General features: G+C 35.4%; 1 protein-coding gene across 3 annotated transcripts in view; it reads left to right on the top strand.

Moving 5' to 3' along the window:
* The first annotated feature begins 5,806 nt into the window (after window positions 1-5,806).
* Window positions 5,807-21,424, top strand: part of LOC113512566 (POU domain protein 2-like) — a 239,388-nt gene continuing 223,770 nt past the window's right edge. The window contains exon 1 of one of the 3 annotated variants that reach the window (XM_052899165.1): window positions 5,807-5,967. In XM_052899165.1, coding sequence (XP_052755125.1) covers window positions 5,953-5,967 — 15 coding nt within the window. In that variant the 5' untranslated portion in view covers window positions 5,807-5,952. The remainder of the gene's footprint in view (window positions 5,968-21,424) is intronic. The other 2 variants (XM_052899163.1, XM_052899164.1) reach the window with 2 other exon arrangements.

The following is a 21,424-nucleotide window of genomic DNA, read 5'->3' as shown; positions in this document are numbered from 1 at the left end:
GATCTGACACAAGCAACTATAAAAGGCGAACACGATATTCAATATTTAACTGACGCACTTTAACTACTAACAACAATTAAGACAAAATCAATCGTCCAATAAATTAGCATTATATAAGAAAAATAAATTAAAGCAAATAAAGAAGAAGAGAATAAAAGCATAATCTAGTAAGAAGAATCAGTATTTTGTTACTAATGCCAAATCACACGTATGTACATGTTTAGTTGCTAGATAATGACAACAAGCTTATTAATTGCATCATTAACCACAACGTATCTACATATCTATTTATTAAAGTATCTTTGTGAGTTTCCTTAACATTACATCTTTTTTTTTTTATACAACTAAGAATGGCAAACAAGCTGATGGTCCACCTGATGGAAAGTGATAACCGTCGCCTATAGACATGAGCAGTACCATGGACATAACAGAGTATACTGTTTCGCCCATGATACCCTCCACGCGTTGCCATTCCTGAGGACTCAGGTGTTATTCCTCTGTACCCAGTAAATTCACGCCATATCCCACCCTTCAAACCGAAACACAGCCATGCAAACACAACTGCTTCACGGTTGAAACACGAATGTGACAGAGGTACCCAAGCAATCGACTTTTGTACAAAGTCTCCCTCTGGTACATCTATTAAATCATGGACAATATCAATATAAATGTTCCTATGTAAGACATTATACCTACTGCATACATTCGACTTGGTAGTTGGAAGATTAAAAATATAAATCTTATTTCGAAGAACTCTGTACGGGACCTTCAATTTGATATTTTTGACAAGCTTATTACATTTCATTTGACCATTCACGAGACAATGAAAAAACTTTATATCCTGAACGTACCGTCGAAGTCGTAATGTTGCCATTTTATAATGATGCAATCGGTCGTTATAAGAAATTCTGTGAGACATACCAGGAGACTTTAATTGGACCCTTCGTATCTTTATTTTAAATATTTTACGTACACATATCGTCTAGTTACAATTATATTATATGTATAGATACATATACCAGAAAGAGACTTTGTACAAATGTCATTTGCTTGGCCACCTCTGTCTCATTCGTGTTTCTATCGTGAAGCAATTGTTTGCATGGCTGTATTTCGGTTTGAAGGGTGGGATATGGTAACTATAGCCATAAGCATATTTATCTATTTATGACTATCTTTCTAACTTATATTGTCTATTTTAATAGCAAAAGAGAATTCGGCCGCGGTTTACTCAGCCTTAGCAAATAATATTGATGTTGGTGCCACAAGTGCCCGTTATCTGCTCATTATTGCACTATCTGTGTTTACTTCGGGAAATAGAATTACTCACCTTCCTTATGAATAACTAACATGTCAAGTGTTCCAGTAACTAACTCTATATAACCTCGTAACAAGACTCGAAAGTATACAAATAAAAAAGTTATTCATTATCTGTACCTTCATTATCTATTTTTTATTTATGTAACTTAGAATGGCAAACAAGCCGACGGCCCATCTGATGGAAAGTGATAACCGTCGCCTATAGACATGAGCAGTACCATGGACATAACAGAGTATACTGTTTCGCCCATGATACCCCCCATGCGTTGGCATTCCTGAGGACTCAGGTGTTATTCCTCTATACCCAGTAAATTCACGCCATATCCCACCCTTCAAACCGAAACACAGGCATGCAAACACAACTGCGGTAAAAACACAAATTGATAAGTGTGTGACGTCCACGTGCTGTTCATGTGTATGGGTGATGATTACCACTTTCTATCAGCTTTTTTGCCATTTTAAGTTGAATAAAATGTGATGCGTTGAACTTTATCAACGCTCAAAGTTTAATATTTTTATGACTTTGAAGCAATGGGTTAATTTGATAGCGAGTACGCAATAATGTCTATGTACACGTCGGTGTATAGGCATACAATTATTGATATGAAAAGTGCGAGGTGGCAATAACAAGGTAATTAACGTGTGCAAACATTGATCGCGCTATCGGCTGATGGCGTCGGCGCGGGCGCACCCCGCCAACACACCTAATATAGGGGACCTACTGGCATGTCTATTGGATATATTCGGAATTATTATAATACCCTGCAATCTGATGGCACATCAAATTTTAACACAAGAAAGTTTCGGAATATTTCTTTCTCTTTCTTTCGGTGTACCATTTATTAACGTAAACAATCCATTAGGTGAACCTAATGTACCATTTGTCTCTGCTATGTCGAATTTATTAATGCGTCTCGCGATTCCCCTAATATTGTAACCAACTGTGATGTTACAAATTTGACAATACTCAAATAAATAAAACTTATTGCAGTGTTTACGAACCGATACGACATTGTAACCTTTAAGAAAAGAGCATATTCCGTTTTAAAAGGTCGGCAGCACACCTGCAATGCCTTTGGTGTTGGTCTGGCGGGTGATTATGGACGGCGGTAGTCACTTACCATCAGGTGAGCATGCGGCTCACCTGATGGTAAGTGACTACCATCGTTTGCTCCCTGTATTATAAAGAAAAAAATACTCAGTAATTAAATACTTTATTTCTACATTTTAATGTAAGAATTACGAATCCATATTTAGCGAGAGTGTTAAAGGTTCTTCTAGGTTTATTTTAGCACTAAAAATTGAAATGCAAAATACATTAAAATCCCCACATATTTACTAACTTTAATACTACCTTTTACCTGCGATTACATCTTTGTAATTCATCCTATGTAATATGTTTATACCAAATTTCACAGTGACAAACAAGCAAATTTACTGTCACATTCATTATATTAGTAGGTATGTAACTATCTGTATATGTTAAACTGCGACTCCCATCCGCGATGCATCAGTTAACATTGACCTAGCTTTCGACATGCCTTATTTGTAATTAGTAATAATTTATTGCCGCCATATTTATTAATCGGTCTAGCTTGTAACGGTACAAAGAGTTATCGGCTCCGGTGGACGCATGCGCGCGCGCAGGCTCGCACGCTGATGTCCACTCGTTACCTGCGAGTGTACAACATAAGCAGCTTTTTGATATTTCTTATACAGATGGCTATCTTGACGTGACCTTTAAAGTTCCTACACGCTGTTCAGGATTATACTAATGTCGGCGCGGCGTGTCAGCACCGCTCGTTGATCCGACAACTGTTAACGCTAGGCCATTTCCTCGAGTAGCAAACTTTAATACATTGTTTATTTAATACTTTATTGCATCAATATTATAGGAAATATGTCTGTTATAAGACCAATATATACATATTGATACTATAATATATGGATATTACTATATATTACTGGATATTGTCAAGTTTTTTTTTAATGGATCATAATGGAATGGTAACCCCGCCTGCGCTAACGGGATACGCTGGCGGAGCACCAGTGAATTGTGATAGATGAGAATGGAAACAGGCCAGTTAGTTCATCATGATGAATTCATCAGGAATTAACCATGATAGTTTCCAGGCGCGAGGAGTTCGACCTGGTTGGGTATATTGCTAGTAATGGGATTTTTAGTCTCCATTACTAACAATCCCTTTCCCCCCACTAAACAGTGTTTACTGCACTAGGCTCGCAGGCCTGTATCGTAGTAGCCAGTGAATGACTAATTATGTTAGTCCATATTTTTTTGCCATTTACAGTCCGGTTCTTGGGGGGAAAGGGATTGTTAGCAATGGAGTTTAACAGCCTCATTGCTAGCAACGTGCCCTATTAGGTCGACTTCCACGTGGTTCCCCTGAAACCATCGTGAACAATTCTTGTTGAATTCGTCACGATGGGCTAACTGACCTGCTTCATCCTCACCTATCATCCTTCACTGGTGTCCCGCCGGTGTATACCAATAGTGAGGGTGGGGTTACCATTCTATTGTCACCCATAAAAAAAAGAGTCCGGTTCTTATACAATTTTATCATTCAAATACTCGACAGTTAGAATACAAAATAATAAAGTTATAGGTGTGTGACACAGTTGAATAGCATTTAATATACATACAAGCCATGTGTATCTCACTTTTCCACGTTATTTACTTACCTGCGATAAATTTCTCGATATCGCGAACTTATCGGCGAGCAAACATCGCGTATCTGTCTGCGGACAAACGTTCAACTTCGCATGCTCCGTTCCGTATATTTATAATTTTATTAGATAAACACTTTTGCAAATTTACACCAAGATTTCTTCTACGCTCCTTATTGAGACGAGCTTGTATATATAGGTGATTTTAAATAAATGGTTTTTTCATCATCATCGTCATATCGGCCTTTAACTGTCCACTGCTCAACATAAGCCTCCGTCTTGGGAGGTTTTAGGCAGGAGATGTTTTAAGAGGGATACTGCTGTTCCTCCCTCGTCCTCCCTTAGTCGCCTCTTACGACACCCACGGGGAAAGAAAGGGTGGACTATTCTATGCCAGGATCACACTGCAGTTTTTTTTAATAATAGTGGGGTTGTTTAGGTCTAGTTATTTAAATAAACATACGTATCAAATTATTGTATCTTATTTATAGCCGATAATATAAATTTAATTCGAAGCTTTTATTTTTACGTAACATTACGATTCGATATCTTTTATTAAAATCATTAAGGTCGTCTGTTGATTCTTTGACTTGTTCATTTGACAACTGTAGAAATAGGCGTCCATAATTATAATAACTATGTATTTACCGATCATCAATTTTTATGCCGAGTAATAAACTATTTACTTAATTAATATTTATAAACTAATGAACAGTACTTTCGAAATATAAATCATCTTTATAATTTATTCTTACGTCACCAGACAGTGCTATCCCACGCCAAAGTTAGTTATTTCTTTACGAAAGAGTCTGTCCGTCATTTGCCATCATTCCGCGTCGTCGTCAGTCTATGATAGTTCATATCTTAACTTATTTGGCTCATAAATTTCGATATATATTAAATACAAGTATTTTATATCCATTACTTTTATTAATATAAATATAAAGGAAACACTAGATATCAGGGGGGAAAGGGATTGTTAGTAATGGAGACTGAGAATCCCATTGTTAACAATATACCCAACCAGGTCGACCTCCTCGCGGTTCCCCCTGGAATCTATCATGGTTAATTCCCGATGAATTTATCATGATGGGCTAACTGGCCTGTTTTCATTCTCATTTATCACCCTTCACTGATGCTCCACCAGCGTATCCCGTTAGCGCAGGCGGGGTTACCATACCATTTTCACCTATGAAAAAAAAAAGACACTAGATATCATGTCGTATAGGGAGATCAAAGATATGTCCTGGGATAGAGATGGCTGGAAGAGAATGCATAAATAAGTTGCACCGACAAGAGGCAACTCTTAAATAAAAAGAGAAAAGACTATTATTTGAGGGTAGTAATATTTTTTACCCCAACAGTGGTTATTAGTGTTTTTAAGCGAAACTTCTCTATTGACCTGTATCGTTTATTACATGTATTTAATAGGTACTGAACATATTTTTATAATCCTTTTACAATAGATAAATTTAACGCTCACTTCCCTGATTGGTGTATCTTATTTTTTGTGTAATTAAAAAGTATATTATTATTTTTCACAAATCAAGATGTAATACATATTTCAGTTTGTTTTAATCATTACAAACTGAAAAATGCCATTTCTTGTGCAGTTGGTTAACTAAAGAATGTTGTTATCAGATTTTATATAATCGCACGAAATTAATAGCAAATGTACGAACAAGGGCTCCCGGAGCACCGCGCCCAAAATTAATGGATCGCGGTATCTATTCCTGACAAGTGACGTGTGACGTCACGCGGGACGAACGGACGACACCTGACGGCGCGGGATGAGCCCGCGGTAATCCGCCGCTAGTCACCGGCGCAAGCGTCGCCGCCGCCGCCGCCGCCGCCGTCGCGTGCGCATCGCGACTCGTGATAATTGTTTAGTGCTGTGCGTCTGCTTGTTCCGTACTCGGTTGCACTCAGCTGTCACTCTCGCCCGCACACATGGACCTGAGTCAGGTATTTGGACCGTTTATTTCAATGTTGTAATTCTAAAGTTTTTATGAGGTAATTTATGTTTTGGTTCAAGGTTACGGAAGAATTTTGCGTACGGAAAACCTAAATATGTTTTGATTCAAGAATGAATCCAAGCGCGGTAGCCTCTACTAGAACGTTTAATGTAATTAAAAGAATGGTAACATGAGCTATATGCTATATGTACTGAGAAAAACTGAACACATTCGTATCTTTAGGTTAAATACTAGAATACACCCTGTATTTGATTTAAGGAATATGGATCGAAATACGACAGAGGAATGTGATCCTTCACTACTATACTAATACGGCGCGTCCAAAGGTCATGTTCGTTTGGAAAAAAAAAGACTATTTTTTTAACGTTTTCCAACAAAACTTTTGTTTTGTTAATATTAGTGAAAGCGAACAACAGTTTTACCGGTAACAAATTTAATTAAAAGGGATTTTTCCGATTTCTATATATATAGATGAATTATAAAACATATATTATAGTATAAAATATACAGTAACAAAAAGGAAATTGTCAAAATTGAAAGTTCCTTATGATATTACTTAAAGTATTTTTTTAACGAAACTGTGGCAAACGGGGTTAATGGCCACTGTACCCTATATTTTTTTTTTATTAATACTTTGTATTATTTTTTATTTTGTCATTGTTAGTTTACACAAATAAACAAACAAATAACAAGTAATTAACAACTCTTATATTCAGGAATAGAACTATCCTTAATCTAAATACTTTTAAACACACAATATTACTTACATACACTTGCATGTAAATATGAAATACTAAAAGTAAATTATATAATACAAAAACAAAAAGACAAGTATTAGGTACAATTGTTGTACCTACCACTGGTTATTATTTGCGGCCGGAATAAAATAAGCTAGGGTACCAAGTTAATATGAGATGTACAGCTGCAAATTAAGTTAGTTGATGTACCTACACGGAAGAATAGAACGCGACCACTATTTCTAGTTGTTTTATTTTAACCACAACGCTGACTTCTAATGTAGGGATTAATTATACATTCAGGTATAACATAACAAAATTTAATACTTTAAACACTGTGTATAGTTTATATACTTTATAAAAAAGTTGTCATTATAAATATGTACCTATTATATAAAGCGGAAACCATATGTACTGATTCCTTTCAATGATCAATTTATCCCAAAAAATGTTTTCATTAAGGCTTATCCCAGCTTTAGTTTTTTTTTCAATGGATGAAAAAGTAATGTAGTCCCGCCTGAGCAATTGGTATACGCTGGTGGGCACCAGTGAGAGATGGACAGGTGAGGATGATGCAGGTCAGTTATTCCATCGTGATGCATTCGACGTGAATTAACCACGATGGTTGGGGGGAAGGGGATTGTTAACAATGGAGTTTAACAGCCCCATTGTTAGCAATATGCCCTATTAGGTCAACCTCCACGTGGTTACCCCTGGAAACTATCGTGAACAATTCTTGTTGAATTCGTTACGATGGGCTAACTGACTGACTGTGCTTCATCCTCACCTATCATCCTTCACTGGTGCACCGCCGGTGGATACCAATAGCGCGGGTATGGTTACCATTCCATTATCATCCATTAAAAAAAAACACGATTGTTTCCAGGGAGAATCGCGTGGAGGTCAACTTGACAGGATATATTGTTAGCAAGTGGGCTATTAGACCACATTACTAACAATTCCTGTCCTCCCACTTAAGCACTCAGCACGATCAATATTTAAAAAAATGGATACAGTTTACATTCTTCCAATTAATTGTAATTAAAATATATGGCTAGTTTTATATTATTATATGTATATCACATCTACCATATTTAGAACTAACAAAATTTTTCATCGTGCCTCCCACCTGTTTATAATTACTCCTCTCCATCCAAAGGTTGCCTGGAAGAGATCGCTCTTAGCGATAAGGCCGCCCATTGTTTTCTCATTGTGATTATTTCTTGTAATTATTAATATTTATAATAAGTTTACTATTGGAGGAAACAATAAAGAGTATCTATCTATCTAAAATGTACTTACAATCATCAATGTGATTACAATCTATTTAATTATGCATGACGCTATTATCTGTAAAGTATAGTGTAATAACATTATAGAAGAGCCATTGTTTTATCTATGACAATGTTTTGCATATCAGCGAGATGTTAGTGTCACGGCCACGATAATGGCTGCCCGGTCGACCAATCAAAGGCTGCCTCATGTACATGCGATTTCAATCTCAAGATAACTTGTATGTACTTACTTGTTGTTGCATTTACATATATCTACCTATCTTTATAAGTTATCCGATTATCGCTTTTATACTTTGTAGTATTTACGCAAATTATATTTTTTATAATAACTAGGATGGCAAACAAGCTGTCGACACAGTTGGGAATAATGGCAACCGTTGTCTGTAGAAGAGGATCAAAGGGTCTACCATGAACTGGGCAGCAGCGTCCCTTTTAAAAGATCTCTGTAAGACTAACTACGTTTGCGAACCCGCCAGGGAATTGTTAGTAATGGAGACTGGAATCTCATTGCTAGCAATATACCCAACCAGGTCGACCTCCTCGCGGTTCCCCCTGGAAACTATCATGGTTAATTCCTGATGAATTCATCATGATGGGCTAACTGGCCTGTTTTCGTTCTCATCTATCACCCTTCACTGGTGCTCCGCCAGCGTATCCCGTTACCATTCCAATTCCACTCATCAAAAAAAAAAAAAACCCGCCTGCCAAGCGTGGCAACTACTGGCAAAACTCCCTGTATGGGAAAAGCTCCCAGTAGTGGACAGTCAACAGCTGAAATGATGATAATGATTAAAGTCAAACGGAGTAAACTAGCTTTGTTTGAGCTCTTGATATAGATCATTCATTTATTTACTAAACTATAAGTCCAATTTTATTTCATAGTGTATGTTTTGCGCGTGAAGGTAGGTGGATGGCATAGAGTAATCTGTGATATTCGTAGTACTTTTGTCTATAGGCAACGTTTACTACTTTCAATCAGGTGGGCTATCAGCTTGCTTGCCATTTTAAGTTACATAAGAGCCATTGTAATTTTTTTTTTGTATTTAATAAATAAATAAATAAAATAAATCGCTAAATAAATCGCTATTCTCTCAGCTGTCTAGTAGAATATTCTCAACTAGAAGTCCATTAAAATTTGAAATTATCTACAATTAAATTAACCTTTCGAAGGTTTGAAATTATACTCGTAGGATTATCTGTTATCTAGATATATTATTATCAATATTTACAACATATATATTTCTAATTTGGACAACACTTGTTATCACAGGAAATGGACGCGAAACGTGACGAAGTTAAAGTCTTGTTGATATTATTTTTCGAATGAAGATTCGAATTATTGCAAAGGTTATCTTTTAATTAATTTTAGTATTTACTGTAGTGATACGCAAGCGAGTTGGTTAAACACAAATTTATTCATTGAAAGAATAAATAGAACAAATTATTACCGGTCAGTATTTACAAAATTATTAGTGGCCAGTACGTGAACATAATATACTACATCTCTTTTCCTTCGAAAGAAAAAAAAAAGTAAACATTAATAATAATAAAGTAACGAGTTATAAAAATAAAGAAAAAAAAAATAGTTTTTTTTTCTAGAAGGTATACAAACATTCATAATATACTACATTTTCCAGTTAAGAAAACTAAATGTTACATTGCTTATATGTATGTTCATAAAATAATTATACTATCACGTTTTACATGAATTTATGGGATTTAGCAGCTTATATTCATAGTAACTTGAATTGCAGTGTATTTCCAGCATAGAAAGGGAGGCAAAGGAAATTTAATGATAGAGAAATGGACCGCAGCGTCCCTCTCAAAAGATCACCAAAGCCTAACTGCAGTTGTCACTCCTCCTGCCAAGTGTGGTAACTACTGGTAAAACCCCCCAGTTGGGGAGGCCCATATATTCTTTATTGCACTTAAACAATACATACAACGATTAGTTTAACAACTTGTTAGCAAGGGAGGACTTATCTCTGAAAGAGATCTCTTCCAGCCAACCCAGTGTAGTAAGAGAGAAAATAATTTGGGTAATCCAGTGCAGGGAAGGTACCGGTAAAAATAATGTAAATACAACAAACAAACACAAATTGTGAATGAATAAATAAATAATAGGCCTCATTCATGGCAAAGTTTAAGATAGTTGAAATAAAGAACAATTTCTAGTCTATTCTTTTGAGATGCGTCAGATTTACGAAATAGATACCTGAAATAAATACCTGACGATTGAAATAACAAATAAATCTATTCAACTGAAGTATTTTTTGTTCTAAGAATATGCATGCACATTTATTGTATTTTGTATTTGTAACTTTGTGTTTTTTGTCCAATAATAAATAAATAAAAAAAAATATATTTATAGTAAATATTATGGTTATTGCTGTACTGTAATTATCTTTAATTATAACAAGAATTTTTTTCCATATAAAAATAATATAAATTTCATCTAATATAATAATACAATTATATTTAATTACGTTCATTTATTGATATAATGTGGTATTTATAAATAAAGGTGTTCTCTCAAATCACACAGGTAATTTAGATATTAGGAATAATTTTTAATATTTAATTTATTTATTTATTGCATATATAATTTATATTTATTTATATAATATATTTATTGCATCGAATACAGCATGGTATAGTGCCATGATATTACACTACTTTCCAACTGCTGTTTATTAATGCGGGAATTAAACTGACATGATCCGAGCACATAGAGACATTACTCTGGCGTTCGTCTTGCCAACATGGGTGAAGGCGAAAAAACCTCGCTGTTACCGTCAATGTGCATGACCGGTTTGCTTCCACTGTACTGGGTGGCAGTCGGCATGATCGCTCACTCTCTGAAGCACTGGGTACAGGCGTCACCCGGCTCGTAGATTAGAAGGGAATGCGACTTATCTGCCAGTATTTTACAAATGTAAACATAGATAGCATGGGATTTTATTTCATCACTCGATACGGAGTTCTTATTATTAGTTTTTTGAGAAACATTTTTCAGGCGTACACCAGATATATACGTACTCATAACAGTGTAAAGTAAATTATAATATTATTATATACTCCACCATGTTTGCAGCAGAATCGACAGATAACGTCTATGCCATCAGACGCAAACGGATCGCATCTCTTTTACACCGATTGCGTGGCAGCAGTAACAGCATTCTGTGGGCATTATGTAATAAATACGATAGCCCGATCCTCTCATTGTGAATCAAAATTGTTATAGGGGCCATAAAATGATTTGTTTTTTTTACTAACATAGTTTAAGTCAATTGTCACCAACAAAAATGAGTCCCAGTTTGTATCCAGTATCAAAACAGCTAAAAATGTATTAAAATTATAAGTTTACTTAATTCACATAAACTCACGATGGTGGCGTGAATTACCAAGTAGTGCAACGCTCTTGGAACCGTCTCCTCAAAGAAATGCAATCTCAAACTCTTCAAGTCGATCTTGAATAACTTACATTTTTTTATACAACTTAGAATGGCAAACAAGCTGACAGTCCACTTGATGGAAAGTGGTAACCGTCGCCTATAGACATGAGCAGTACCATGGACATAACAGAGTATACTGTTTCGCTCATGATACCCCCCGTGCGTTGCCATTCCTGAGGACTCAGGTGTTATTCCTCTGTACCCTATAAATTCACGCCATATTCCACCCTTCTAACCGAAACACAGCCATGCAAACACAACTGCTTCACGCTAGAAACACGAATGGGACAGAGGTATCCAAGCAAACGACTTTTGTACAAAGTCTCTCTCTCTGGTTTTGTACAAAGTCACATTTTGTTAAATACGTTTCACTGTATGTTTTCTTGTCACATTCAGTCAGATGTATCAAGCTCGGTACAATTGTCTGATAAAAAAAATTGGTGCCTGGTGTCTGAATCAATTAATTAATCCATATTTTTATTACATCTAGGGTTTCTAAGAATTGAAAAATATTTATAATTTGTATTGGTTACTACTCGTGTATGAAATTATGTATAGTACACATCTTGTTACAACGAAGGAGGCATTTCTCCCTTGTATCAATCACGTATTCAGGCTCCTAGTCCTTTTTATCATTGGACGCGTAATAATAATGAACTCATACAATAAATCTCCGTAATATACGACCTATATTTATAGAGCGCCATATCAGGTAGCCAACTTTACTTGATTATTAGTCGAATCTTTATGACTTATATCTTTTTATGGCTTCGCAGTTTCTATTCTGTATGTTATGTAGTTATATGGCTGTTTTTATTTTAGCACGCGTTTAAAAACTTTTTCGTTGGAATGTTTATACTTTTTGAAACGTATATATGCACTGTTATATTAACTTTTTCAGTCATGCCGTGAGGTAGATATATGTGCATTGTTGTGCTTTAGTTTGAAGATTAGTTTAAACTTTAACCTTTAATACACTTTTTATCGTAAATTCGCTAAAAGAAGCACAGAGGTTGCATCTCTACCAAATTTATCATGGGAAGTGCTCTGAGGAATTGTTTGATTCGATTTTCACCACTGTAAAATTCACTACAAACTAAAATTCAATTCAAACCACCTGGATGAATGGCGATCTTCCACCGTGCGTTTTTCAAGTCACTTTCTCCCACGCACAACCACTCTTTGAAATCAACTTCCAGCAGCAGTATTCCCGAACCGATACGACAACATAACTTTCAAAAAAAGAGTATATTCCTTTTTAAAAGGCCGGCAGCACACCTGCAATGCCGCTGGTGTTGTGAGTGATCATGGGCGGCGGTAGTCACTTACCACCAGGTGAGCCGCATGCTCGTTTGCCCACTGTGTTGTAAGAAAAAAAATATCACATTCTTTTTAAACTCAATCTTGCTGGTTACTCTGTTTAATACATATATAGTTATTCGCTCTTCTATTACAGTTAATTGTTTTATTTAGTAATATTTTATGTATTGTAATTATTACATGTATATATTTATTTATTTAATATAATATTTGTATGTTTATATTACTCTAATTATATGTTTCTATTACATGAATATATCAAATATTGCTTTATTTTTCTTCCATTTAATTTTTGGTTCGCCCAACGGTTGTTTGGTAGAGAACACCGTCCGGTGTTAAGTCCGATATATGTACATATAATTTTGCTGTTTAAATTTAAATACATGAATAAAAATGTCATCTACAACAAGGAGATACCAATATCTGTATTAGAATACCTATATATAGACACTATCTGAGTAGCTAAGGTATTCGGGGGCTCCCAGCATACGCACAGGCATCGAGCGGGCCTGTACAGGTGCGCCTGTGACCCACATTTTTTCAAGTCAAGCAAAAACACCTGACGTTATCAATCATGTTTATACAAAGATAAGTCTGCATTAATACCGTCGTGAATATTGATTCGCGGCGGTGTTTCGCAAGTGCGAATTCTTAGTACGTGAATTATTATTTGCACTGCGATACGGGACAAGTGGTGCGGATGGGGATTCGACCGATCGGAGCCGTGTAGTGTCCAACCGAACTTTTAGTTTCGGTTTCGGCTTAGATTCGGTATAAAATGGGTTTCGGTATAATTTTGGTTTCGACTGCCATCTAGTTAAAATTATGGACGAAACCGAATTTATTCGAGTAATTTCGCGCTGTGATCGGAAGCGCTCGGTATACTGCACTGTAAGCAACGAAGTCCTTTTGTCTTTACCTGCAACTTTTATGTTATTTGTAAACAATATTACTACTAACATATATCTTAGCTTAGTTAAATATAAAAAAAAAATTAGTTATGTGTGTAGAAATTTATAATAAGATACCTACCGGATGAATTAAAATTTTTAAATATCACTTATATTTAAAAAGAATGTATACTTTGGCTGAATATAAATAGTTTTTGTCATATAAAAGATTTTTTATATAAAAAATGTTATTTGTTTATTTTGCATGCTATTACACTATAAGTTGAACACGAATGTTCTTTTACTAATCTAACATCTTTGTTTATACTGAGTTTAAGCAAATAAAGTTTTTTATTATAAAAATATAATAGGTAGTAGTTTAAAATTTACATCCCATTTCAAAAAATACAAATAATTTACTTCAAATAATTATTTTATTAATGATTAGGACAAATATCAGAGACAAAATAAAGACTGGCTGATTATGATTGACTTATTATTTGTCTTGTTACAAAAATATGATATTTTCGGTTTCGGTTTCGGCCGAAAAATGTAGTTTCGGTTGGACATTAGAGTCATGCCGATGTACTGACCGCTCGTGTTTGCTTTTATTTGATATTTTGATACCAGTTATAATATTATGTCAATTTCTAGTAAGAAGAGTACATTATTTAAATAACGTTTGTACAACAATGAGACCAGTATTTTTTGAACTATCAAAAATGTTATGTTAAATATTCTATCTCAAAAAAATATTTTGAGATAGAATATGTCGTAAATAGTCGAATATATAAAGTGATTAATAGAAAGGAAAAATTTATGATTAAAAATTTATATTTAAATAAAAATTTGTATAGATTATATTGATTCCTATTTTCTTTTAAGAAATATTACGTTCAGATGTCCTATATTAAATTCACGTAATAGTTTACCACTGTTAAATGTACTTACCTTTTATGAAGACAAAATATGTTGACTTTATTGTAATTGGCAATAAATTATACTTCAGTGCTGATTTATTTAGTAACTCTGTCCCATTCGTGTTTCTACCGTGAAGCAGTTGTGTTTGCATGGCTGTGTTTCGGTTTGAAGGGTGGGCATATGGCGTGAATTTACAGGGTACAGAGGAATAACACCTGAGTCCTCAGGAATGGCAACGCATGGGGGGGTATCATGGGCGAAACAGTATACTCTGTTATGTCCATGGTTACTGCTCATGTCTATAGGTGACGGTTACCACTTTCTATTAGGTGGGCCGTCAGCTTGTTTGCTATTCTAAGTTGTATAAAAAAAATCTAGATTGCAATGTATAGAAAGCTGATTAGTAATAATATGAAGAGTTCAATGTGATAGTATTTGCTTATTAGTATATATTTTTTTTTATTTATTGCTGTATTTGGAAATTTGTTTGCTCTGCATGTAACAGTTACTAAATAATATGATGCTACCCACATTTAACAATGTTGCACCAAAAGTAAATTGAACATTGCAAATGAGTGTATTTATGTTTTAGATTGTACCGTCTTATGTTAAGTCAAAGGAAGTTTTTAACTACTGAGATACAGGCTCGGCTTAGTTCGGTGGCTAGTAGATGTAACTAGGTGTGAATTGTTATTAAATAAAGAATTATCAGTTATCAATTATATATATATATATATATATATATATATATATATATATATATATATATATATATATATATATATATATATATATATATATATTATTGCTGTATTTGGAAATTTGTTTGCTCTGCATGTAACAGTTAATAGTGAAAACTTGGGGGGAGAGAGATGTAATGGAGGGAGATGGAGGGAGATGGAGGGAGAGTTAGTAATGGAGACTGAGAATCCCATTGCTAGCAATGTATCCAACCAGATCGACCTCCTCGCGGTTCCCCCTGGAAACTATCATGGTTAATTCCTGATGAATTCATCATGATGGGCTAACTGGCCTGTTTTCATTCTCATCTATCACCCTTCACTGGTGCTCCGCCAGCGTATCCCGTTAGCGCAGGCGGGGTTACCATACCATTTTCACCCATCAAAAAAAAAAACAGTGAAAACTTTATTGGTTAATTATTATTTACTATGTTATGTGATATTGTACACGTATCTGTTAATTGTACAGTTTGTTTCCCATACAAGAAGAAAATAAAAAAATAAATAACAAGCCGGTTGGTCAAGTAGCCAGTAACAACGTTTAGGTATTTCAGTAAGTAAAATTTTATCCGACACTCCTTAATTTTCATGAGAATATAAGTTTTATATCTGTATAGATACCATGAATATTTTATATCTATTGAGATAATATGTTTATGTTGCAGTCAAAACTCTTAACCAGTCAAAAGTACTGTGGACTAGCAAAATCAGTCAACAATATTTCTGACCGTATGTCAGTAGTACTTTTGACTAAGTAATTCCGTCAAAAGTGGTTTTGACTGGTTGTATCTGTCAAAACTCCTAAAAAGTCCTAACCTAACCTAATTTAAGTGTAGGTATTTTTTTGTATTCATTGTAATGCTAAATTTTTCGTAATAAACGATTTCACATTTAATATTTTTTTCCATCTAACGAGTAAATAGTGCTTTTCACTAATGCTTTATTGCAGTTAAAACTACTTTTGACTAAGAGCGTCAGTCAAAATTACTTTTTTTTTTACAACTTAGAATGGCAAACAAGCTGACGGCCCACCTGATGGAAAGTGGTTACCGTCGCCTATATACATGAGCAGTACCATGGACATAACAGAGTATACTGTTTCGCCCATGATATCCCTTATGCGTTGCCATTCCTGAGGACACAGGTGTTATTCCTCTGTACCCAGTAAATTCACACCATATCCCACCCTTCAAATTGAAACACAGCCATGCAAACACAACTGTTTCACGGTTGAAACACGAATGGGACAGAGGTACCCAAGCAATCGACTTTGAACCGCAAATTTGCAGTCCAAAGTACTTTTGACCAACCTGGCAAAAGTACTTTTAACTGATTTTGCTAGTCAATAGTACTTTTGACTGGTTAAGAGTTTTGACTGCAACATTAACAATTCCCAGAAAAAGTTAATTACAAACGTGCAAATGTATTAATATGTCAATATTATCAGACAGGTACTTTATCACACCTCTACCGTAGCTATCAAGCGACATCTTGGAATCACTACCTATTCGTATTTGAATAATTTAACTGAATCTTGTTATACTTATTAAAATGAATTCGTTATTTCATAACCAGAGGGAGACTTTGTACAAAAGTCGGTTGCTTGGGCACCTCTGTTCCATTCGTGTTTCAACCGTGAACCAGTTGTGTTTGCATGGCTGTGTTTCGGTTTAAAAAGTGGGATATGACAATGAATTTACTGGGTACAGAGGTATAACACCTGAGTCCTCAGGAATGGCAATGCATGGGAGGTACCATGGACGAAATAGTATACTCTGTTATGTACATGGTACTGTTCATGTTTATAGGCGATGCATACCACTTTCCATCAAGTAGGCCGTCAGCTTGTTTGCCATTTTAAGTTGCGTAAAAAAAATGGTACATTTTCTAAATGTTTTGCTGTAAAATCTAATCCTTTTTAACTAAAGTCAAAAGCAATAAACTTCAATATTACAGATTTCATAAAACAAACAGATTAATTAAATTGGATATCAGTTCCCTCTTTATAACAATTATTATATCTTATTATTTATTTCTTTATTCGTAACACATTATTATTATTAGTGTCAATTTGTTTATTTATAACCATCAGTAAATCAACCAAACAATTACCATGTCGTCTCTGCATAGAACAGGCCGACCCTTTCTTTCCCGTGGATGTCGTAAGAGGCGATTAAGCGAGGGCGAAGGATGAGCAGCGACCTCTCTTGAAACATCTCCAAAGCTTAACTGTAGTTGTCAATCCGTCTGCCAAGCGTGGCAACTACTGGCAAATCCCTCCAAGGGGGAAGCTTATGTTCAGCAATGAAAAGTTCAACTTTTCAGGCTGATATGATGACGAGGTCTGAATACGCAATTATTGGATGGTGAAGCAATGTGTTAAATCACCAAAGCGATCGAGGACGTGTAGATCGGTTAAAAATTTAAATTACCTTAACAGTTACATACTAACTGTGGTAAAAACTATGAATATGACTTATGTATGTGCAAGCAGCATTACGTGCTACCTGCAGTAAGGAAAACGATACTGTCGCGGGTGCATCCCGACGATAAATCGTCCGTTATGGCTCCTCGCGACGTTAATGCACCAACTCGGTGCCAGAGACGCGGATAGATCATTATGTGAAAATATAATAAGGTATAAATACACCCTCTACAGTTCTACAGGCGAAATAAAGCGTAAAGGTAAATTAATAACGTTCTGTGGGAGGTAAATTTGAAATCGTTATCGCATTATCCTGAATGATACGTGTTTATGTGATAATTTTTACCTTAATTGAAGCCAGTAAAACCAAGGACTGTTGTTTGATTAAAACAATGTTAAGCCTTACTAATATAATAAATATGAAATTGAGTTTGTGAATTATTGGCATTATTCCTCTGTACCCTGTAAATTCACTGCCCATATCCCACCCTTCAAACCGAAACACAGCCATGCAAACACAACTGCTTCACGGTTGACCATTTAGTTCCGTTGGTCGCCTCTTACGACACTCACTAGAAAGGAAGGGGTAGCCCACTCTATGCCGGGACAACACGGCATATATGTAGTAAATACATATGTATATAGGTGTCAAATTTTATAATAATAATAAAGTCTACCAGAGGGAAACTTTGTACAAAAGTCGATTGCTTGGATACCTCTGTCTCATTCGTGTTTCAACCGTGAAGCAGTTGTGTTTGCATGGCTGTGTCTTGGTTTGATGGGTGGAATTGTGAATTTACAGGATACAGAGGAATAACATCTGAGTCCTCAGGAATGGCAACGCATGGAGGGGTATCATGTGCGAAACAGTATACTCTGTTACGTCCATGGTACTGCTCATGTCTATAGGCGACGGTTACCGCTTTCCATCAGGTGGACCGTCACTTGTTTGCCATTCTAAGTTGTATAAAAAAAAGAATTGCGTTTTATTTAACTAGTATAATTTAAATAGTTTTAGGTAATGTATATTTCGCTTTTAAAGTAAAATAAAAATAAAAAATTGTAATTTAGACATAGGTATTTTGTTGTGTGTAAATAAAATATGATAAAACATTATCACCATACATTCGCGTCGTGATAACTGCGGTACATACAATAATCAATCATTACATTTTATCGTTTAAATTAATATTGACATTTGTTAGCATTCTATTTTTTTTTATTAAGTTTTATCAATAACAAGTACCTAACTATGTAACCTAATTAATATATTATCAAATTATTTATTTATATCTTTATATAAAAAAAAGCTAAAAAAGGTCTAGCTGTCTACCATTGACAAGAAATTAAAGATTTTTCCTTTTTTTTTTATGCAACTTAGAATGGCAAACAAACTGACGACCCACCTGATGGAAAATGGTAACCGTCGCCTATAGACATGAGCAGTACCATAGACATAACAGAGTATACTGTTTCGCCCATGATACCCTCAATGCGTTGCCATTCCCGAGGACTCAGGTGTTATTCCTCTGTACCCTGTAAATTCACTGCCATGTCCCACCCTTCAAACTGAAACACAGACATGCAAACACAACTGCTTCACGGTTGAAACACGAATTGGATAAAGGTGTCCAAGCAAACGACTTTTCAACAAAGTCTCCCTCTGGTATTACGTGATAAACATATATTTTACGTAATCAATCTATGAAAATATAATTAATTAAATCGGAAATTCTACCTCAATTTTGGGTACAGTTTTGCTATAAATTTATATGAAAGAAATAAATTTAAGAAATCCATTGATAACTACGAAATAAATGAAACTTTAATACCTGATTTAGATAAAGACATATTTAAAATCCGTACATTGTATAGCTACGTACATATAAAGGTGGCGCCGTGTCCCCGATAAACTCGCGGTGCATGGAAACATTGTACACACGATTTACATACTATCACCTCTTTATCTGGTTGCATGAGTAAGAGCAATTATGATATTACAATCGAATTAATACGATATATATCTGACAAATTAAAATTATACTAATTGCATGCGAGCGGCGTCCGATAAACAAGCGTTGTATGTATGTATAGGGCTGCCATCACCTGAATTGCCGACAACGGGGATAAAGGGATTGTTAGCAATGGAGTTCGCCAGTCCCATTGCTAGCAATATGCCCTATCAGGTCAACTTCCGCGTGGTTCCCCCTGGAAACTATCGTGAACAATTCTCGTTGAATTCGTCATGATGGGCTAACTGACCTGCTTCATCCTCACCTATCATCCTTAGCCGGAATATACCGATAGCGCGGGTGGGGTTACTATTTCATTATCACCTATAATAAAAAAAAAATTGCCGATACCGGATAAACACGGCAAAAACCTCTGACATTTAGGCAAAAAAAATTTTCTCCCGGAAAATTCTGATAAAAAAATTTTGTAATAAAAATATTTATATATATATAAAAACAGGGTATTTGTGGATGGATTTGTAACTAAGATTCATTTCAATTGATCGCCTATCTATAAAAAAATTGAAATTCCCTTGAAAAACAAAAGTGTCCGGGTTACACCGGGACACTTTTCAAGAACCAATGCCGGACGGCCCCCGGACGCGCTCTAAACTAGGACAAATCCAGGGAGTTGGGGGGAAAGGGATTGTTAGTGATGGAGACTGAGAATCCCATTGCTAGCAATATACCCAACCACGTCGACCTCCTCGCGGTTCTCCCTGGAAACTATCATGGTTAATTCCTGATGAATTCATCATGATGGGCTAACTGGCCTGTTTTCATTCTCATCGATCACCTTTCACTGGTGCCCCGCCAGCGTATCCGGTTAGCGCAGGCGGGGTTACTATTCCATTTTCATCCAATAAAAAAAAACCCTGGAGTTCCGGCCGGATGGCAGCCCTATATGTGTATGAAGTATTGAAAATTTCACTATCGCTCCCTACTATCGACGAAATATTTTGGCGTCGTCATTTAATCGTTTAAAGCACATAGTAATACATAATTTCAGGTATTAGGTAATACGGGGAATAACCGAATTATGTAATTGTAAATAGATACTGAATTTGGTGTTCACCAAATAAATACTCAGGTATTATTTCTACTTATAGATTATATACAATATTTGTTTTACACTTGATCATAATCGATTTTTATAAATGTGTTATTATTATTTTTTTATAACACAAAGGAGCATGCGGCTCACCTGATGGTAAGTGACTACCGCCGCCCATGATCGCCCACAACATCAGAGGCATGGCATGTGCTGCCGGCCTTTTAAAAAGGAATATGCTCTTTTCTTGAGGGTTACGATGTCGTATCGGTTCGGAAATACTGCTGCTGGAAGTTGATTCTAAAGAGTGATTGTGCGTGGGAGAAAGTTCCTTGAAAAACGCGTGGTGGAGGACTACCACTCGTCTTCAGTACTATGTATATACTTTTATATACTTTAGAAGTTATATACTTACTTATAGCGACTTAATAGGACCCAGGTGGATAAATATTAAATATTTTATATCAACGTAGATCTAAAATTTTATAATTAGTATTTGAGTGTACGTACCCAAAACATAGTTTTTTTTTAATTATCACAGAAGCACACTCGTCATGATGTATCTATTTCTAATTTGTAGGTACTGCTGGGAATCAACAA

The sequence above is a fragment of the Galleria mellonella genome, unplaced genomic scaffold (assembly GCF_026898425.1).
Source record: "Galleria mellonella isolate WM207_F2 unplaced genomic scaffold, CSIRO_AGI_GalMel_v1 utg56, whole genome shotgun sequence".
Lineage (NCBI taxonomy): Eukaryota > Metazoa > Arthropoda > Insecta > Lepidoptera > Pyralidae > Galleria > Galleria mellonella.
This window is presented reverse-complemented; position numbering and strand designations above follow the sequence as displayed.